This window comes from Haliotis rufescens, unplaced genomic scaffold (assembly GCF_023055435.1).
Source record: "Haliotis rufescens isolate VD_foot unplaced genomic scaffold, xgHalRufe1.0.p SCAF_25, whole genome shotgun sequence".
Classification (NCBI taxonomy): Eukaryota; Metazoa; Mollusca; class Gastropoda; order Lepetellida; family Haliotidae; genus Haliotis; species Haliotis rufescens.
Genome location: NW_025963946.1, coordinates 7,015,989 through 7,039,513, shown reverse-complemented (window position 1 = coordinate 7,039,513; position 23,525 = coordinate 7,015,989). Strand labels below are relative to the sequence as shown.

The 23,525-nt window shown below is 41.4% G+C and overlaps 1 protein-coding gene across 1 annotated transcript; it reads right to left on the bottom strand.

Annotated features, from left to right (window-relative positions):
• Positions 1 to 5,939: 5,939 nt before the first annotated feature.
• On the bottom strand, positions 5,940 to 9,073 carry LOC124150042 (protein kreg-1-like). Its single transcript, XM_046521928.2, has 3 exons — positions 8,915 to 9,073; positions 8,412 to 8,596; positions 5,940 to 6,608 (listed from the first exon to the last, which is right to left on the bottom strand). Exons 1-3 carry the CDS (start codon positions 8,928 to 8,930, stop codon positions 6,480 to 6,482), a joined length of 330 nt encoding a protein of 109 aa, XP_046377884.2. The 5' UTR covers positions 8,931 to 9,073; the 3' UTR covers positions 5,940 to 6,479.
• Between the last annotated feature and the right edge of the window lie 14,452 nt (positions 9,074 to 23,525).

Genomic DNA, 23,525 nt, shown 5'->3' with positions numbered 1-23,525 from the left:
TACTACTACTACTACTACTACTACTACTACTGACCGCCTCCGTGGTCTAGTGGTAGAAGGTCCGGGGTTCGATCCCTGGCCGCGTCATACCAAAAGACGTTAAAAGATGGTACTTGTTGTTACCCTGTCTGGCGCTTGGCATTAAGGGGCTAAAACAAGGACTGGTCAGCTCGGAGTCAGTATACTGTGTCTGAGTGGGGTGTTCATGTTAAATTGCGGCATGGTATCTCAGTGTGCTAGCACTATATATCGGCATCAGTCCGGACTAGTACAAGCAGCCACACAAACACACACACACACACACACACACACACACACACACACACACACACACACACACACACACACACATGCACGTCGCTATGGACGCGACGTTAAACCCAATTTCACCTCACATCACTACTGCTACTACTACTACTACTGAGAGCAGATAATGAGCCTAACCAGCCTGATTGTGCCAGGATCACCCAAACCCTCTTCGCTGCATATTTATCATAATCTGTAGATAATAATAAAGTGTCGGGCAGGACCGAAGCCCAAGAAATTCTCAGGAGTTATCCCGGGTATACAGTAAGTACATACACCCTGTGCACTCAAAAGAAGCACTCGTACGATGCAGTGTTTTGACGAGTGTTTTCAGCCGAACTGTGTTCGACAGCGTCCGCATCCTCCAGCCAACCAAAAAGAACTGATAGAGGCCTCCAAAAAGAACTGATAGAGTCCTCCAAAAAGAACTGATAGAGTCCTCCAAAAAGAACTGATAGAGTCCTCCAAAATGAACTGATAGAGACCTCCAAAAAGAACTGATAGAGGCCTCCAAAATGAACTGATAGAGGCCTCCAAAAAGAACTGATAGAGTCCTCCAAAAAGAACTGATAGAGTCTTCCAAAATGAACTGATAGAGACCTCCAAAAAGAACTGATAGAGGCCTCCAAAATGAACTGATAGAGGCCTCCAAAAAGAACTGATAGAGTCCTCCAAAAAGAACTGATAGAGTCCTCCAAAAAGAACTGATAGAGTCCTCCAAAAAGAACTGATAGAGGCCTCCAAAATGAACTGATAGAGGCCTCCAAAAAGAACTGATAGAGTCCTCCAAAAAGAACTGATAGAGGCCTCCAAAATGAACTGATAGAGGCCTCCAAAATGAACTGATAGAGGCCTCCAAAATGAACTGATAGAGGCCTCCAAAAAGAACTGGTAGAGGCCTCCAAAATGAACTGATAGAGGCCTCCACAATGAACTGATAGAGGCCTCCACAATGAACTGATAGCGGCCTCCAAAAAGAACTGATAGAGGCCTCCAAGAAGAATGGCGACGTATCCCATGTGACGACTGACTTTTTCTGTGCCCCATAGAGTTTTTAGATGTATGTGCCCTTTGTCTTTTACGTTGAAAGCTGATTTTGTTGAGATTTTGCTCTTTTCAGTACATTTCACCTCAGGCATCTATCTTTTGTGGTTGTTGAACTGTTACTAGAGTGATGGGAAACAATGGTAACGTTTCTTTCCGTCGTTAGTTTATATCCATCGGTGCTTCTAATACATGATGTACCGATCACAAATATTCAATGAATGTTTTGGGGCGGTCGTGTAGCTTAGTGGTTAAAGCGTTCGCTCGTCGCTGCGATGACCCGGGTTCGATTCCCGACTTGGGTACAATGTGTGAAGCCCATTTCTTGCTGGAATATTGCTAAAAGCGGCGTAAAACCATACTCAGTCACTTAATGAATGTTTCGACAGACTGAGTTTCGAGTTGATGATATGGGGTTTCATGTTTCTCATTATCTGTCTGCCCCTTAAATTGATCCCTATCACAAGTTTTAAAATACATTTGAAGGGGTGTTAAGAAGCAATTTTTACGCCCGATTACAACACTTTGCACTTTCCGTGCGGTCTCATCATACTTCGACACTCAAGGGGCGTGGCTAAAAGAGACCCCGCCTTACATTGAAATGCAGAGTACCTTAATAGATTTGTAACATAGATAACAAATAAAATCAGCTCTCCCCAACCTGCCAGTTATAAACAGAACATGTGGCTTATACACGCCTTGAAGCACCGTTTGATCGTTTTGTAATACAGGATGGATTGTTTTCAGTTCTACACAAACATTTCCTTATGCACTGGCGGAAATATTTCTATTAATCTAAAGTTATATAGTTTACAGATGAGCCTAGATAGTGTGACCTCACCGTGCCCCAGTCGTACAACTCAACGATGGTACTTATTTCCGTGTGTGAGTCAGTTGGTTCATAAAATCATATTACATTATATAAACTTAAAGTTGAGTGAGTTAAAAGTTAACGCGGCATCGGCATTATTTCAGCCATATGGCGACTGTAGAAGTTGAGCATTTTGGCGGACAGGCCGAGAATCATAATCGCGACAATGGTTTCGAATCAGTGGATCCTTGCACAGGTAAAGGACCCAATACTGCACTCCGAATTACGACTTCGACCTCCACACCGTTATGTGTGATTTTGGGGAAAAACATAACTGCTCAATGAGGGAATGCAAATGAGAATTTAAATTTTCTTAAAATATTTAAAAAAAATAAATAAAAAAATAAAAAAATAGATAAATAAATAACACAGTTTCATGAAGAGTGTTTTATCAGAGAACTTTGCGTAGATTATGCATTTAAAAGAGTCCTAGTTAGTTATACAATAGACACTCATGAAATACACCCAGAAATACCTCTCTGGGTGAGGGAGCGCGCGTGTGCGTGGAGGGGTGGGGGGAGTGGTCTTTGAAAATGACAGAATGCCTTTTTTCTATGCTCAATTATATTTTTAAGCAGTACATTTCAGTATACCTAGGACGCCCACCTTTGTAAGCACAAACCTGATATGTTGACCAAAATATCAGGCTATCAAAATGCTCATTCCCATAGCGATACGGTGAACTTGATATGATAACGATGTCTGAAAAGAAATATCACTCGAACTCGTACTGATGCGTGCGATTAGATACCGGAGTAGATATGAAGGCCCAAATGATACAGGTTTTGTCGTGATGTTAGAGCCATCACTGTTGAAACATCAGCACAAACAACAACAACAACAACAACAACAACAACAACAACAACAACAACAAACAAACAATTCTCTATCCGTTTGCGGATGATGGCGAAAAACATCATCGGAAGAATGCCAATTTCTGATGGTAACGCCATGTTTTGTTTGTTTGTTGTTTAACGCCGCACACAGCAATATTCCAGCTATATGACGGCGGTCTGTAAATAATCGAGTCTGGACCAGACAATCCAGTGATTCACATCATGAGCATCGATCAACGCAATTAGGATCGATGACATGCATCAACCAAGTCAGCGAGCCTGACCACCCGATCCCGTTAGTCGCCTCTTACGACAAGTATAGTCTCCTTTTACGACAAGCATGGGTTGCTGAAGACCTATTCTACTCCAGATCTTCACGACAAGGCCTTGAGATATATATATTGACTGTTCAGCAGAGGACCAACGAGCTCCCTCAGAACGAACCAATGCATCCCTTAAAGAATAAATCATTTTATCTATATCTCTTGGTTAACCTGTCAGCAATTTTCTTGTGTGTTTTTCTAACCTCGACCCCCGCTCAAAAATGATATTATTGAAATTCACTCACTCTGACCACAACTTGCGCTAATTTTACTTATAAGCTTATCACCGTATTACCGTATATTGCTTTAGGTTCCTGACAACCTCGACTAAACCTAGATGGGAAGCATATCAGTAACCAGCTCATCTTCAAACCTAGGTGGGGGCACGGGTGGCCCAGTCGTCTAAGGCGCCGCGATTCGCTTTGCAGAGTTGCGTCCCTTGGACACACCAGAAACCTATGATTGTGGGTTCGAATCCCGGTTCGCCCCAATTATGTTTCTAGGTTTGTCAGCACCATACCCGTGCTCGTGGGTTTCACCGAAGTGGTAACCGCCTGAGACCTGCATCACTTCGGGCTTTCCTCCCACGTTAAGCTGACACGCCGCGATATAACTGGAATACTGTTAAAAGCGGCGTTAAACTCACTCACTCACTCACTCACTCAAACCTAGGTTTTCAAATGGGTCCCTTGAAAACCTTGGTTTTGAAATGGTTTTCTTCAAAACCGGTTCTTAAATGGGTCGATTCTAAACCTGTTTTACATTTCAATAGATATACCTTCTTATCTAGTCTGGCGCTCGGCATTAAGGGACTAAAACAAGGCCTGGTCGGCTCGGAGTCAGTATACTGTGTCTGAGTTGGGTATTTATGTGTTAAACTGTGACATGCTATCACAGTGAGCTATCACTATAAATCGGCATCAGTTCGGATTAGTACAAGCAGCCACACACACACCCAAGTGCTAGACTAACATATAGTCTCTGAAATGAACAAATCGTACAGAAAAAAACAGTTGCTCAGTTATCTTAATAAAAATATAATAAAAAGGGAGCCCAGTGATTCTCTTCATTTTCAGATACTGCAGTAATCTAGACTTGCCAAACATTATAGACTTGCATGGGCTGTAGTTGATATATTTGTATCTGTAAGACAGACTAACCAAAGTGCATGTACGTCGCTATAAGCGCAATAATCTTGGACGCGACGTTAAACTCCATTTCACCTCATCCCGAACGGCTTCTCTCTACAGAGTAGAACTGAGTCTGTGAAGAAAAACGGAGAGCCGAGGTGGGGTGAGGTGAGGTGAGGTGAGGTTTTATAGTGCTAGCTCACTGAGATACCATGCCGCAGTTTAACATGAATACCCCACTCAGACACAGTATACTGACTCCGAGCCGACCAGTCCTTGATTTAGCCCCTTAATGCCGAGCACCAGGCAGGGTAACAAGTACCATATTTTAACATCTTTGGTAGGACGCGGCCGGGGATCGAACCCCGGACCTCCCGCTCTCCGGGCTTTCCTCCGGGCCACGGAGGCGGTCAGACATATACAAAACAGAAAAAATATACTTTGCCTGGGTAACGTTCCAAAAACAGTGTTGCTTCTTCGCCATCGAAAACCATAGAGGCCTCACTCACAATCTCTTGTTTAACCGCAGTTGGAATATTTATCAGGGCGCCGTTGTACAAAACAACCTTAGCGCTACGACTGGCGTAAGTCTATGTTAAGGTATGGGAGCTACGATCACCTTAGCGCTAAGATCTCTTTGTTCAAGGGCACCCATATTATCACACGACAAGAGTGAGTGATGAAACTACACCAAGGCCTTAGTTCGGTTGCATTTCCACAAATTTTCCACAAATGCTTGCCGTAAAAGGTGACTATGCTTGTCGTAAAAGGCGACTAACGGGATCGGGTGGTCAGGCTCGCTGACTTGGTTGATGCATGTCATCGATCCCAATTGCGTGGATCGATGCTCATGATATTAATCACTGGATTGTCTGGTCCAGACTAGATTATTTACAGACCGCCGTCATATAGCTCGAATATTGCCGAGTGCGGCGTTAAACAACAAACAAACAAACACGCAAAAGGACCAGTGCTCGCGCAACTTGGAACCAAAAGCAGTCTCCAATTCTAACCATATTGGAGTTAGTGAATGAATATTTTTTCTCGCCGCAGTCAGCAATATTCCAGCGATACTAGGCGGCCTGTTCATATTCGAGTGAGTGAGTGAGTTGGGTTTAACGCCGCTTTAAACTTTATTTCCGTTATTATCGCGGCGTGTCAGCTTAATGTGGTAGGAAAGCCCGAAGTGATGCAAGTCTCAGACGTTTACCACTTCGGTGAAACCCACGAGCACGGGTATGGTGCTGACAAACCTAGAAACATAATCGGGGCGAACCGGGATTCGAACCCACAATCATAGGTTTCTGGCGTGCCCAATGGACGCAACTCTGCAAAGCGAATCACGGCGCCTTAGACGACTGAGCCTCCCGTGCCCCTGTTAATATTCGAGCCTGGGCTAGGTAGTATATCAATAATAACAACGAGGAAGTAAAGGCACACAGTTTATTAAAACAAACTAAACAGATCAAAGTCATTGAAGTACCACACTCAGATGCCAGGGACTCTCATGTGAGGCGTTGGCATATGTAAAAATATTTAATATATACAAATAGTTGGAAAAATGGTCACGTACTTCACTTTTTGGCGAAGGGAAGGATCATTCCAAGCTCAGCCACAATTTCAGATTTTGTCATAAGCCTATGCGATAAACACTGAGTTAAAATTTAAATTTTAACGTCGCCTCGGCATTATTTCGGCGATACACAGAAATCGAAGTGTCTACAACCTAGAAACCTTATGAATACCAAAATTGGAGTGTATCACATTTTGGGGTATCATCCCAGTGATGAGGAACATATTTTTTTTAACCTGACACTTCATTTCTGATCTTGCACATAGAATATATTTACAAACTGACGTTCATTCACGTTATTTACTTTCTCCTCGGAGTAGTGAGGGTTTATTTTTACACTTCAGGGATGCAAATCTTCTCTTTGGCTGGGTTTGCTCTTCCACGTTACGTCACCCATCACCAGTGGTGTCCATGGTGATGGTGTCCGTGGTGATGATGGTGGTGGTGTCCGCCATGGAAGAGGTCATCAAGCGCGGCACCAATTCCGTGCCCGTGATGGTGGTGGCCGTGGTGGTGGTGATGGTCCTGGAATTCAGGAAGTCAGGATTAAATAAACATCGACGGAATCTAACAGATAATTATTGACATTTTGTTTGTTTGTTGTTTAACGCCGCAAAATTCTAGCTATATGGCGGCGGTCTGTATGTAAATAATCGAGTCTGGACCAGACAATCCAGTGATCGACATCATGAGCATCAATCTACGCAATTGGGATACGATGACATGCATTACCAAGTCATCGAGCCTGACCACCCGATCCCGTTAGTCGCCTCTTACGACAAGCATGGGTTGTTGAAGTCCTATTCTAACCCGGAATCTTCACTGGACTTATTGACATTACCTCACCTGGTCCTGTTTGACCCGAATTTGAGTAATCCCAACCTATGTGACGTTATTAATTTAAAATCTACTTTTATATTCATAAATGGCTACTATTCGACTCTGTTCCCTTTCTTTAGGTCCCGAGGCTTGATGAAATGAAAGAGACGTTCTGATTTAATAATTAAATTAAATGGGATTTCTTTTCAAATTCATTTTCTTTTCAAAACAGTGGGTTGTTTGGTAGTTTAATAACTTATACATTTCATTTGATCATCAGGACCCACTTGCACAAAGCGATCTTACCGCTTCGGCTCTCTACGTCGATGTTGGAGTATGGGAGTAGCGCTAATATCGCTTTGTGCAAGTGGGCCCTGAACTTTGGATTCTTGTGATGGTTTAACACATCAAAGGAATGACTGCTCAGGCCTAACATCAACTCTTAGCTCCTGTTATAACGAAGTCGGATGTGTCGAACAGTCGCCTTTTATGAAAAACCGCATATTACGAACAGTCTTCTAATACAGACAAATACGACCAAAAGGCTGTTGCAAACAGCTAGAAATTACGTAAAGTCGGATGTGACGAACAGTCTAATATAACGAACAACCGGCTATTACGATCGCGAGCAGTCAGATATCATGAAGCAAAATGTGCGCGCATTCAGTTGGGAGTGTACGTTATTGTCCATGCGCATAACGAACTTCGGATATAACAAAATGATGTTCGTTATATCCGAAGTTGTCTGTACGAATCGATGGAAAAGTAAAGAGATTCTCCAAAATGGAAACTTCAATATGTTTTGAGTTTCCCAGCCAGGAACTTGGAACCAGGAAATATTCATAAGGAAGTAGTGTATCACATTGTTAATTGTCCAACTTGTCTGACCATGTGGCCTATACAATAGGATTTATACATCCGCAATTCCAAATTGAGGCAAATATGTCTGGTTGTTTGTTATCGTTAGTCATAAACAGAAACATGCGACCTTGACCTGAACGGGCTTGATAAGGAAATTAGGACATGTGATATCGACACTAGTCTTTGGACTGTCAAAGTACATGTTCCTGCACATTAGACAAAGAGAATCACGTGAAACTCTCGCTAGTCCAACCCTTATAAACAATAGTTATATTTATTAGTTCCATAATCTAGAAATACTTTTTTTTACATACAATTGGTTTTAAGCAGTGAAATTGAAAAGAAAATCTATCGAGGACATATTCAGTTGGAAATCATGATCTAAATTTTGTATTCAATTAACTCGAATTATCTCGAGAATTTACATTCGTCACTCGAATTTCGAAATAAAGTGTTAAATATTGAACCTTATTAATCCGGACACCTCGGTTTACATGCTTTAATTGAGATTATATATATTCGCACGAAATAATCGTTAGATTCATCAGCCTATGTATTCTGCCCCCAAATGAAAATCGTCCAGATTAACAGGTTTCCGGATAAGACAGGTCATGACCAGGAAGTTCTATAAAATACAAGTATACTTACATCAACGATGATGGTACGTGGAGGCTCTACAACGTAGTGCGTGTGGACGGGGGGAGGGACAGGTGGACGGGGATAAGCATATCCCGCTGGGGGCTGGGCGTACGGTGCTGGGGGTGCGGTGGGGGCGGGGTAGGGCTGTGGAGGGGGGTATTGTCCGGGGGGAGGTGCGTAGCCGGTAGGGTAGCCTGAAATGAAAAAAATCCGTTTTAGATATAAATTTACAAAAGCAGTTGTAAAACGTTTAAAATGGAATATATTTTAAAAATCCAACATCAGTGAACAGTGCTGATGTTATTTGGTATTGATATATAATAATTCATTAATAGTGTTCACGTTTATAAACAAGTATGATTTTGCGACAATATTACAAATAATTCAGGGATATCTATTTTCTTCCTTGTATAATTTTCCGTGAGCCTGATAAATAACGGCTACAAATATTTCGACTCGTGTGTCAATTTCACAAGCAGATTGTCCATAACAATGATTTGTTGAATATTTACCTGGATATTGGCTCATTCTGTTGTCTACGAGTTGTCTAAGCGTTGTATATTTCAGCTGTTGTAGTTGCGACCCTTCGCGTCCGCTGCAATGAACATCTGTCAGTCAGATGTCAATATATAGCTGTTATGGTGAAATCGGAGGGGGCGTATCTACTCATGTGACAGCTATAAATAAACATGAGCGTATGCGTCATTGTTTCTATTTGTATGCAAATGTATCACGTGATCACAGTGACATGCAAATGAGTCAGCTATCTGAGGCAACAGAGCGAGGATAGGGCTTCAAATGTTTTGATACAGTCAACATTACTAGTATTTAAGATAGGTCATGGCGACCTGAAGATACTTGAATCTCGGCCTGGCAAACCAGTGCTTGATAACATGAGCACTGAGAACTAAGTCAGGTCAGACATTGTAACCATTCGATCCTCGTGATTCGGCTCTTTAGACCAGCATAATTTTTTGTTATTCGGGACTTCACAGGAATCAACAATACCGGAAGTCGGCGAACTGCATTGTGGCCTAATTTTGCTTTCTTGTGACTTATAGGCCGTACTTTTTTAATATATCAAATAAATCTAACAGTTTGTCAAACGAAGTAACATCATTGACTGTTTAGACCCGTGAAGATACGGGGTAGAATAGGTCTTCAGCAACCCATCCTTGCCGTAAAAGGCGACTATGCTTGTTGTAAGAGGCGGCTAACGGGATCGGGTGGTTAGGCTCGCTGACTTGATTGATGCATGTCATCGATCCCAATTGCGTGGATCGATGCTTATGATGTTGATCACTGGATTGTCTGGTCAAGACTCGATTTTTTTACAGACCGCCGTCATACACCTGAAATATTGCTGAGTGCGGCGTTAAACAACAAACAAACAAACAACCATTGACTGTTTAACACTGCTTTGAATGACATGCCCGTTATATCTCGTCTTGAATTGGAAGGTAAGCTTAAAAAATGCAGGTCTAATGCGTATGCTTATCAGCAGGGAGAGTACAACTATCAACGGATCCTGGAACAACTATGGGACGCAACTCCGAACAGCGAATACCGGCATAGTTGGCCTTAAATAGTTATTCGGAAAAATGTCTGCCAAAATACCGGATCCTGGTATTGGTAAGGGACACAACTCATTCTTACCTATTCGCCGCCGACCCAGTACAGATGGTAATAATCTGTATTCATGAAGGGAGCACGCTTGGCCCCGTCGTCTGGGTCTGCGCATTATGTGCACCTTCCCGTGCTCGTGGACTTCACCGAAGTGGTAAACGTCGTTGACCTGCATCAATTCGGGCTCTTCTCCCACATAAAGCTGACACGCCGTGATAGCAATGAAATACTGTTATAAGCGGCGTTAAACCAAACTCACTCACCAGTGACAGTGATTGATGACAATAAAACGAATTTATGTCTAGATGTAAAATATATGTACTTTTGGTGAAAAAAAGTGGTTTCTCAAACTATAATACATGTCACAAATTATTAACACATGGTGTTATTTTTTTCTTGAATTTAACTTTCCTTCATGATACATCGTCATAAATTATTAAAATGAATTCTGATACAGCTGTCCCTATTTTCATTATGTTAGTACAATGTAGGTAGGGGTGGTCGGGTAGCCTAGTGGTTAAAGCGTTCGCTCGTCACGCTGATGACGCGGGTTCGATTCCCGAAATGGGTACAATGTGTGAAGCCCATTTCTGGTGTCCCCCGTCGTGATATTGCTGGAATATTGCTAAAAGCGGCGTAAAACCATACTCACTCACATTACAATGTAGGTAAGTTTCACAGACAAAGTTTTGTTTAAACAAAGAATATGTACACGTGAATGATCCATTTTGAAGCTTAGCGTTGTCTTGCTGAAAGCAGTCTTTGGATCTAAAGATACCATTCTGTGCTTGTTGCATCCCTTTGCTATGTCCACGCATGGCCGAGACCTAGATTAAAAGAAATAGTGAGTGAGTGAGTGAGTTGGGTTTAACGCCGCTTTTAACAGTATTCCAGTTATATCACGGCGTGTCAGCTTAATGTGGGAGGAAAGCCCGAAGTGATGCAGGTCTTAGACGTTTACCACTTCGGTGAAACCCACGAGCACGGGTATGGTGTTGACAAACCTAGAAACATAATCGGGGCGAACCGGGATTCGAACCCACAATCATAGGTTTCTGGCGTGCCCAAGGGACGGAGACGAGTGGGCCACCCGTGCCCCCCTAAACGAAGTAACTTTTCTCTGTGTAGTTACAAATGTACCTATATTACCCAGTTAATCTTGTTCAGAAATTCGCTTGCAAGTAGGTTTGTTTGTTGTTTAACGCCGCACTCAGCAATATTCCAGCTATATGACGGCGGTCTGTAAACAATCGAGTCTGGAACAGACAATCCAGTGATTGATATCACGAGCATCGATCCACGCAATTGGGACACGATGACATGCATCAACCAAGTCAGCGAGCCTGACCACCCGATCCCGTTAGTCGCCTCTTACAACAAGCATAGTCGCCTTTTACGGCAAGCATGGGTTGCTGAAGACCTATTCTACCCCGGATCTTCACGGGTCAGGCGTAAGATGATAAGGTTTAACCAGTTTAAAGTGCAACGTTTTAGTGTTAATGAAAAAATATGATATCTTCCAGTTTCATCAAATTGAAGAATAGACATTCGCACCCCGAGAAATAAAATTCTGCACGATGGTTGCCATGTTGTTTACGAACCGGATAACGATTTCGTGACGCGATTTTGATTGGAGTACGCATAGACTCGTTTGTCCAGCCAAAATATAACTCAGAAATTCCAGCCAAGTTCGCCAAGGGTGGAAACTTTTATTGGTAGGATTAAGCGCGTCTGAGGGTTTTTATGATATTTAAAACCCGCCTCCGCGGTTTAAGGCTTTAAATATCATAAAAACGCAAGGGGAAGTGTTTTATCTGACTTATAAACCGAAAAAAGAAAGAAACATCATTTCGTTGAGGTAATGGACTCCTACTCCTATCTTGGAGTGGTACTAATGAGGACTGGATAATGAAAAAATATGATATCTTCCAGTTTCATCAAAAAGAAGAATAGACATTCGCACCCCGAGAAATAAAATTGCATCAATAAAGTAAACAAATGCAACAAACCAATTTCCATCAGCCTCACGAGGCAAGGGAGGTAACCGACTATAAAAGTCCGGTGTCCACGCTTACCGAGCTTGGCTGGAATTTCTGCTCGATCGTTGCGCCCCCAGTGGCTATTACGAGTTATGACACTTCTATGAACCTCCTATTGACCAATCAGATTCCACCTCTCAAATCACAAACTTGCTGCGCTCAGTAAAAACGATTTGATCGATAATCAAGATCTGTATCAGTAACAGGCCATACCTCGCGAAGAGCATCACTCACTTGGGCAAGTTGATCCAAACATGAAAAACTTGGAAAATACCTGTCGACGCCCAGTAGACGGTACACATGCTTTGCAAATCCTGCAGTCACCCGAAATCTGCACGACAGTCGCCATTTTGTTCATGGACATTACGCGAATTTTTATTCGACTGCATGTCACGATGTATGAACAGACTCGCCAGGCCAACAACAATATAACTCAGAAATCCCAGCCTTGTTCGGAAAGAGTTCAAACTGGACTTTTATGGTCAGTTAACTACCCCTCAAAGTAGACACAATTTATGAATAACATGGTTATGTCCCTTCTAAGTCCATCCTATTGACCAATCAGATTCCACCACTCATATCACCTGCATTTGCTTTAAACAAAATGGCTGCGATCAAGACGATCTGATCGATGATCAAGATCCATATTGTACCCTCGCGAAGAGCATCAAATCACTTTAACAAGCTGATTAAAACAGAAAAAGATTTCGAAAATATCTGTCGATGCCCAACCGAATTCTGCACGGTAGTTGCCATGTTGTTTTCGAACCAGATGTCGATTTCGTGACGCGATTTTGATTGGACTACGCATAAACTCGTCAGTCCAGCCATAATGTAACTCAGAAATTCCAGCCCAGTTCGCCAAGGGTGGAAACCTTTATGAGTAGGATTAAGCGCGTCTGAGGGTTTTTAATATGCCTCCGCGGTTAAAGGTTTTAAATATCATAAAAGCCCAAGGGGAAGTGTTTTATCTGACTTATAAACCGAAAAAAGAAACATCACTTCAAACATACTTTCCTTGAACCTTAGGAAACGGGGGTAAAATATCTGTTGTTGGCGTACGGTTCTGAAATATACATTCTAAAAAGCATTGCGATTTATCAGTGCCTCTGTTAGCTGGTTGCTGTAAAAGGTGACTATGCTTGTCGTAAAAGGCGACTAACGGGATCGGGTGGTCAGGCTCGCTGACTTGGTTGATGCATGTCATCGTATCCCAATTGCGTGGTTTGATGCTCATGATATTAATCACTGAATTGTCTGATCCAGACGACTATTTACAGACCGCCGTCATATAGCTGGAATATTGCTGAGTGCGTCTGGCCAAGGTAATGTCTGGATGTTGTTGTGCTGTAAGAAGTCCTGACAAACACGTGCAATGTGGGGTCGATCGTTGTCCTGCTGGAACTGTCCGCCATGAACGTTGACGTGAGGAAGAACGTAAGATTGTAGGATCAAGTCTCTGTAACGCACACCTGTCAAGGCACCTGCCACATGCACGAGAGGCGTCCTACCACCGTGACGAATTCCGGCCCATACCATGACACTCCCGACGCCAAATGGGACAACCTGCTGCACACAGTTGGGGGCGTAACGTTCACACCGACGTCTGTAGACACGTGCGCGCCCATCAGCACGTGTGAGTAGGAAACGGGACTCGTCAGTAAACAGTACATTTCTCCACCTTCCACGTGCCCATCTAACCCTCTGTTGGCACCAAAGCAGACGGTCCGCCAGATGGGGTCAATACATGACGTCGAACAGGTCTTCGTGCAAAAAGTCCAGCCTCCCTCAGCCTGTTGCGTACCGTTTGATCTGATATTCTGCGTACCCCAGGGATCTGTGTGGTTGTAGACGTGGCTGTGGTAGTGCGTCTCGGGGGTGTCGCAGCCGGATGTATCGATCTTGTGCTTGGTCTTCCTGACCTTGGTCTGTCGTCAACTATGTTGGTGTTGTTGTATCGGGTCAACAGTGCGGAGATTGTCTGTCTGGATACGCCAAAGTGCCTGTCCAGCTTGTAATCTCCCAATGGCGTTGTTCCGCTGAGCTGGCTTGGCATTCTGTCACCGCCACTACTGCCGTTATAAGGACTGTATGAACAGCCGTTGATGTGGATTTTTATACCCTTTCAGCAGGGGGGCCTGCATACCTAAATGCAGGATCCTGTGCTGCACGTTTTTTACAGGCGGTTGCGTTTGGATGAAGCTGTAAAAATGATCCCCAAACGCTACGTTTGTGTGCTTTGCATGTGTTTTCGCGAATTATAGACACATCATCTTTCTGTTTGACTTATTTGGTTCTCTTTTAATGTAATTGGCAAGAAGTGGTTTTACATCTATGTCAAGTTTCTTTTTTTGAAGAGTATATATATATATACATGGTTTAAGCTTCCTAAAACCCTTTGTGTCTCATAGGTCATGTTGATCGGGCATTGTAATATCAACCCAACAATGTATATGTTTGTTTATGCGTGACACTGGAATAAAGATCACTATCTTCCTCTTTCTTCTTCTTCCGTAATCAAACATCTATTTTGGTGAGCACTGTATTATTTACTCTTTGCTTTGGCGACGGCCTCCTTCTTACTCATGGCGACATTTGTTAATGATTATTTAAATACTGTCTGTATGACCGTTTCAATGCACATACATGATGATCTCTGGCTGTTAACAGAACTTAACTTTCAACAGTGTTTTATATGGGAGGTTGGAAAAGACATCCGAAGTGCCTGCACTTGAAAACAAACTTGAGAGTTGAGACCATGGAGGAGTATGATACGGCAAGTGGCCTTTGGGTTATTCTTGGCTCCTTAATAGTGTGGGTAGGTAGCCTAGCTATATAAGAAACATTACATGCACATATCTAGATCCGTACCATTGTATTTTGAGTAAGTGCTAAAATCGTTCCGAAATGACATTACAGTGATTTTAAATTCTGACTGGTCAGTTGAAGCAACATCACCATGGGCGGATACAGAGGGGGTGGGGGTGGGGGTGGGGGTGGGGGTGGGGGTGGGGGTGGGGGTGTGGGTGTGTGTGTGTGTGGGTGGGGTGTGTGTGTATAAATTACCACCAAAGATTATTAATAGATTTTAATTGTGCACCCCCCTTTTTAAAAGAGCTGTATCCGCCTCTGATGACCTTACTTTGTCCAATGTTGAGCACAGTAGTATAACGTCTACGTTATTAATGACATCACAAACTGATGCCAAAACGTCACAAAAGGTTGTATTAAGTGATATAGGACATTTCATGTGTCGAGTGTCGAATATCTCTTTTTACCCCTTTCACTCGATGAGAGAAACATGGCATATCCTATCATATTCTCTTTTGTGTAGTTGTCTACCAGTAAATTAAATTAGTTCATTACAAATGTAAAACCTTGAAACGTAAATCCTCCCTGCCTAACACGCTGGGACGGTTCACCACCCCTTGTATTTGCGACTAAAATATAGTTTCGTGTTTGCACATCATTCATTCGCAAGAGACAGCTAGTCCATAAAACTGTTGAAATATATATGGGTTTTCCGATGGCATATGAAGATATCAATAGTTGTATTATTTGAGTTATACATATCATCACACATATTTAAAAAAATCAATATAAGCATAACACTCGCACATAATATAAAGATACGCGTTCAACGCACAGACATGTGGCATGTGTCTTTGTAAAACAGTTTATTCAACGTTTATAGTTGCACAAAACGCCCTTGATACATCACTGGCTTTTCAGTGGTCGGTTTTCTTCAATGTCCATAGGGGAACTCTCTGACTTCATTCTGCTCGCCCGACGTCTGACGAGCGGTACACAAAGTACAAATATTGCAGCTATGAAGTTACATATTCCAATGTAGTTGAAACAAAGGGTGTATGAACTGGTCAGGTCACGGATTGTCCCTGTAACAAAAATACGCAGGGCATTAAAGTCACAAAGTAGTCAGATTTCAACAAAGGATTTTATAACGTTCCATTTAACAATAGCTAATACAGCCTAACATAACCAGTTGTGGAACCGAAGTTAATGGAGACGTGGGTCAGTAAATGTACACCTAACCCTACTTTTGACACTTCTGATTGTAAATAATTAACTAACAATGACAGCATCCTCCGAGACAAGGCAGTTAACTGTCTCTAAAAGTCCAATTTCAGTCTTTGCTGAATTAGGCTGGAATTTCATGGCTCGATCGCAGCGCCACCAGTCACTTCTATGTCCCTCATATTGACGGAATGAACTCCACCTTTCATACTTTTGCATTTGCATCAAACAAAATGGCGGTGTTGAGTCAAGACGATCTCATCAAATTAGTCGAAGAAAAGTTTCACATTCCCTGTCGCAGACACCAAGTGCATGTGGAATATATCACGTTGAGCACGTTGCAATTTGATTACAAACACGAACAAATTGGAAAACATCTGTCGACGCCCAGTTAACGTTACACATGCTTTGCAAATTCTGCAGTGGAGCAAACTCTGCACGACAGTCGCCATGTTGTTTACGGACATGATGTCGATTTTGTTACGGGATTTGGATTGATAGTCCAGCCAAAGTATAACTTCAAACGTCCAGCGGACTTCGGCAAGGTGGTAACTGGACTGTTATAGTCAGTTTACTCCGCTGCTTCTTGAAGATGTGATGACACGCAATCAAACAAATCATTGTACCTGACCGTATTTACAACAGTACTGAAGTAAGTTGGCCTATGACCAGCACTGGTAATTTGAATTTGGACACGGATTCCAAATAATGTGGCGAAAATACAGAAAACTGGCAATGAAAGTAAGTAGTTTATGTGACAAAATCATTTGTGAAGAAACCAATCGTAATACATAGCTTTTTGAAAGTCATGAAGCACGTGACCACGGACAGCACGTTGAGGGGATGCTATATCAGATTTACCATTGTCACTCAGACTCGGTTGTGAGCAGACGCATATTGTTTTCTTGGAACCAAACTCTCATAGACCCTATATTAGACATATTTAATAATTGTTATCTAATTCATCCAACTTCAATACATGTATGACATGCCATGGCCAGCACCCAGCCCTGACCTTTCCCCCTTTAAACACGTCTGGATGTCATTGGCAGACGTGTGCGCCAACGTCACAATCCACCGACAAGTCTCACTGAACTCGGTACTGCTCTCACTAATGAGTAGAACAACACGAGCCAATCTAACATTGGTCGACTTCATCAGAAGTTCTGCCTCGAATAATTCCTGCATTTTTTGCCATTAGTGACACTGACTGCAAAGCGCAAAGTGCAAATTTTGAATTTGACCCCTGACCTCTTGAACAACCTCGTGCGCCTCTATCCCATCCAACCAAGCACTAGAACCCACCAGATCAGATCGCATACCCAATAATAGATAAGATCATATCCATTCCATTAGCCAATACCATACAGGTCTGAAGATATGTCTTGATGACTCACACTCTCCTCATTTATTTGCATCGTATATAATGAAATTTATTGTCAGACATATTTGCAGTTCAAATCAAAGAATATTTAACTTGAATCACTTGCTTATGACTGTTTGTTGGAGTGGACCAATACTTCTACATCTTTTACCTCTACATTTGTATATTAAGAACTGACTTTAATCTGTTTCGTCTTTGGATGTATAAACCTACAAATTGATGTGAACAGTGTAAATACCAGTAGCTTCAGGCAGACTTCTGAGTATTTATTCAATATCACTAACATATTGTAGACGAATTCGGTGACATCTTTCAGCGCAAGAATGCACCGCAAGACCCACCCACCTTATTATCAGTCAATATATTTCGGTATTTTGCATGGCCTGCCAACCAAATGTCAAGGAAGCATCGCACAAGGTATTATGAGAATGTATATTGTGCATAACAAACAATGTACACGTCGTGTTCCCTTACGTTTATCAATGTTACTACTACATGTACCTTTTAACAGAACTATTATACTTGTATCTCGATGAATGCTCTTGGTCAATTACAGATTAACATTACAAGCATAAAATATTTAATGTCGATCTTACCCATAATCGGATACGTCACAGATATGGCTAAACCGTGGAACACAGCTATAAATCCAAGAACCTTCGCCATGTTTTCAAGTCCCATGAAGTCGACAATGGCAACAGGAATAAGGCAGTGATAAAAACTGCCAAAGAGTCCGACAATTACGGAGAATACGACGAGAAGAGCATACGTGTTGAAAAAATCGACAAACTGTGTTGCCGTTCCAGATATAAGTATTCCAATAACCATCAAATGATTTACTTTGATGTATTTGAGATAGGCGACGAACCCGACAGCAAGTCTACTGAAGAAATCCAGAACACACGACAAAGTCAACAAATATGCTGCATCTGTTTGTGAGATGCCCTTTTCATTAGCCAGGGAAGGTAGACTCCAAACAATCTAAATATTACCCCCAAATGAACAAATGCAACAATCAACTGACACATTGGTTGCTTAAACAAGGAAAAGTCAAATGCTGATAAGGCTCGTTTCACATACATGCCACAACTTTTGGCTTCTTTTGATTCCTGTTCATTGTCAACTGATTCAGCATTAACTCCAGTAATATCCACCATTGACATTGATGTCAAATCTGGATTACTTGTGTACAATCTAATCTGGCTTTCTGAGAGGGAATCTACTTGTGATTCAATGCTGACAACTGATTCTGGTCTTGTACTTTTGCGGAAAATTGCACTAGTCTGTCCCTCTGCTCTATTTGATTGACTCGCAAATGAGACCACTGCTTTTCCACCATTAAAACTAGTAAGTTCCTTTCCAGAACATACTCGAACCACATCATATTCATTTCCATGTTTTTCATTGCCTTGTCTTTGGTCATGTTTTTGCCCTTCACTCATGACAGATGGGTCCTTTTTTGAAAGAAACTTAATGGTCTAAACAACGCAGCCCCGACCCACCTGTTCATTGTCAGTCCTGTTAGGATCAACATACTTCCTCTGACACCATATTCATCTAATAAAAAAGATACGAGGGGCGGGAAAACGCTGCCCCCAATACTAATTCCAGACATGGCAACTGCTGTGGCAATGCCTCTTCTCTTCTTGAAGTACTTTCCGATCAATACCAATGCTGGAGCATGAATCATGGAATGAGTGAGTGAGTGAGTTAAATTTTAAGTCACATCGGCAATATTTCAGCCATATCGTGACTATCAATAGTTAAACATAATACATACATTGAAACTTGTATAAAAACTTGCCAACGAAGGACAGTAAAATTACTAGATCATCACAGAAAAAGATATAAAACTAGTACGGAATTATAAAAGAGAATAGCACTATACATAACGATACAAGATAAAAACAGGCTCTAGATCGCCAGCAGCTGAAGGTAGATCACCATGCTAGGGTCCATGGGGACTTACAGTACTGTTGCTACCTGCATGGACCCCAGCTGGATTTACATCATCCCTTTAGCTGTTGGCGATTATGACAAATTTAGCCAAAGTTAAATGAACATATATACTACTATTAAGAACGTGGTAGAAATAAATAGACTTTGAAAGACGTGGTCTTACATACCCTCTCAGGGGGACAATAATTTTACACTACTTCAACCCCCTTCGAGAATACAGCCACTAACAATCACAGTTCACAAATTTATTTTACCAATTATAAAAACTATACTATATACAAAACATATCAATCAAAATTTTAGCAACAATTCAATTTCTTTTAAAAAGTCAATAATTAAATGAACACTGATATTAAAAAGATCCTTTAAGGATGAAACTTTGAAATATTTATCCCTTGTGATGGAAAAATCAACACAATCAAGCAGGACATGCTTGACGGTGATTCTTTCATCACAAGGGATACAAAATGGAGGATCCTCACCTTTTAAAAGATATTCGTGTGTATACCTGCTATGGCCAATACGACATCGTCGCATAATGACCTCTTCAAATCTGGACTGACAGCCCAAGTAGGTGTAACCAATATTTGGTTTAATTTCAAGTAATTTATTGATACCGACTTGGGTGTCCCACTTCTTTTGCATCAGATCACAAATATAAGATCTGATTACAGGTTTATAATCGGTATATGGGATAAGAAGTGGTGTCACAGATTTGTTGAGTGCTGCTTTTGCAGCAGCATCAGCCATTGAGTTGCCTTTGATGACCACATGACTGGGCAACCAACAAAAGACGATGTCGTATTGGCCAGTAGCAAGTTCATTGAATAATTCAATAATTTTGATTAAAAGTGGATGTTGACATGATATGTTATGGATAGCCTGCAGGCAAGAAAGAGAATCGGAAAATAGGATAAACTTCTGATAATTTGACTGTTTACTGATATATTGTAAAGCTGTTACAATGGCATTGGCCTCAGCTGTGAAAATAGAACTATTGTCGGGTAATCTGGAGGAGATAGTCCTGGATCCAATGACAGTGGCGCTAGCAACAGCGCCACTATCCTTGGATCCATCAGTAAATATAGATTTGTAAGTATTATATGTGTTTCTTAATTCATTATATTTTTGTTGATAAATAAGTGGATTTGTTTCCGATTTCTTTAATTTAGTTAATGTCAGATCCACCTCTGGCTTTACCAACTGCCAAGGTGGAGAAGACAAAAGCTGCGTTGGGGCTATAGCATCAAGATTAATTTTAGCGGCAGAAATATCAGATTGAAGTCTTATTCCAAGTGGGGGGAGAACCGATGATTTTTTTATTATAGAGATTTTCATAAAGGGGGTGAAAAACACAGTCATATGCTGGATTCGAGTTATTAGAGCGTAATTTAGTGACATATTGTAAGGATAATTTAATTCGGCGTTGTTTGAGGGATGGTTCATCAGCCTCAACGTACAGACTGTCAATAGGAGAAGTTCGGAAAGATCCAAGACAGAGTCTCAGACCTTGATGGTGGATAGAGTCCAAAAGTTTAAGATTACTTTTGCAGGCTCCACCATAGATGAGGGAGCCATAATCAAGTTTAGAGCGAATAAGTGCTCTGTACAGTTGAAGGAGGGTTTTCTGATCCCCTCCCCACTTGGAATTTGAAACAACTTTTAGGAGATCAAGGGCCTTCAGGCATTTATTTTTCAAATATTTTATGTGAGGTAAAAACGTTAAATGGTGAACAAAAATAAGACCCAAGAACTTAGCCTCTTTTACTACTTTAATTGGAGTGCTAACTAAAATTAAATCAGGGTCTTTATGGGGTTTGTATTTCCTACAAAAGTGGATACAATTTGTTTTGGATTTTGAAAATTTAAAACCATTTTCTAAACACCATTTATTTATCTTATTTAGACATAATTGTCTTTCGATAGTATGCAAGTTTTTACCACGACATGATATGTTAAAATCATCCACGAATAAAGATCCATCAATGGAGTCATTTAAAACCTTAGAGAGACTATTTATCTTAATACTAAATAGTGTAACAGACAAAATACTGCCCTGTGGGACACCCTGATCCTGATGATAATGATCAGACAGGGTTGAGCCCACGTGGACTTGAAATTGTCTGTCAGTTAAAAATCTGGATATGAATTGAGGCAAACGGCCTCTCAATCCAAAATCATGTAAATCTTTTAAAATCCCGTGTTTCCAGGTAGTGTCATACGCCTTTTCCAAGTCGAAAAAGATAGACACTGCATGCTGGTTATTAATTATTGCATTTTTTACAAATGACTCTAACCGAACTAAATGGTCAACAGTACTTCGATTCTTTCTAAAACCACACTGAATATTTGTAAGTAAATTATTAGATTCCAAGTACCATGTTAATCTATTGTTGACCATACGTTCCATGGTTTTGCAAACGCAGCTGGTCAGTGAAATGGGTCTATAATTTGATGGATCAGTATGATCCCGTCCAGGTTTTGGTATGGGTACAACTATGGCATCACGCCAGGAAGAAGGAAACTCACCTGAAGTCCAGATATCATCAAAAATTAACAGAAGGGTTTCTAGACACGGTTCTGGTAAATGCTTCAGGAGTTGATAGTGTATACCATCAGCTCCTGTAGCAGTATCGTGAGCCTGATCAAGAGCAGTATGAAGCTCATGGATTGAAAGTACTTCATTATAATCTTCCCCATTATCTGATTTAAAATTAATAGTTTTCTTTTCATGCTGTTTTTGGTATATTTGGAATTTAGATACATAGTTTGAGGAGGAAGAGTGTTTTGCTAACGTTTCACCAAGTTTATTTGCAATATCCGATTTGTTAGTTAATAGGTCATCCCCATTCTTGAGATGGTGGACGCTAGATTTCGAACCCTTACCTTTAATTTTCTGTATCATATTCCATACCTTAGACATGGGCGTTCGTGAATTTATTTTTGAAACATAATCACGCCAAGATTGGCGTTTATTATGTTTAAAAGTACGCCTGGCTGTAGCATTTGAAATTGATTCAAATTATGGACCATCGGATGGCGACGGAAATAACGCTCAGCCTTTTTCCGTGCCTTCCTAGCTTGCCTGCAGTCATTGTTAAACCATGGTTTACGGACGTGTGGATTTACAGAGGACTTTGGAATACAATCATCAGCTATTTTGTACAGTTCATCAGTGAACACCGTAATAGAATCAGGAACATCAACAAAAAGACCAGGATTTAATTTGCTCGTACAAAGTAATTTGAACAAAGACCAGTTAGCCTTTGTGAAGTTCCATCGTAATGATGGTGGAACATCAGTTGGAATTATTGTTTGAAGAATAGTCGGGAAATGGTCACTTCCACAAAGGTCGTCGTGGACTGACCATTCGAAGTCATTCAACAGATCGGAGTTGGTAAGTGATAAATCAAGAGAAGAATATGTGCCTGTTCCAGGATGTAAATAAGTTTTAGAGTTATCATTAAAGATGCATAAACTGTTGTTCGAAATGAAATCTTCTAATAGCTTACCTTTACTGTTCGTGTCAGCACTACCCCAAAGTGGATTATGCCCATTCAAATCGCCCATAATGATACAGGGCTTGGGGAGCTGGTCATAGAGTGCCTGAAGATCAGTTTGGTGAAGAGTAGAAGATGGAGGTACATAAAGCGAACACAATGTGAAAACAATGTTGAGGCTTAAACGGACTGCAACAGCTTGAAGTGGAGTATTAAGTGGAACAGGGCTATGTATGACACCCTGCCTCACCAACACTGACGATCCTCCAGTAGCCCTAGGTCCTGGAGGAGAAAAGAAGTTATATGCATCATATTGCCTCAAATTGATTTGATCATTACCTTTAAAATACGTTTCTTGTAAACAAAATGCTGATGGTTTAAAATCCTGTATCAATAACTGTAAATCATTAAAATTATTCTTTGGTCCCCTGCAATTCCACTGAATAAGAGTATTGGAGCCATTCATGGAGGCTCAACTGGAGTTCTTGAGTGAGAGGGAGGTCCACTCCCACGAACCGGGAGTGAGGGACTGACCTCCATCGCTAGAGGCTCAAATGGATTATGAACCTCTACTGTGGTG

What these genes read in the sequence shown, in the direction of transcription:
- LOC124150042 (XM_046521928.2), bottom strand. An exon ending in CACGTACCATCATCGTTGAT is followed by an intron (nt 6,609 to 8,411) that starts GTAAGTATACTT and finishes CCTGAATTCCAG; the next exon opens with GACCATCACCACCACCACGG.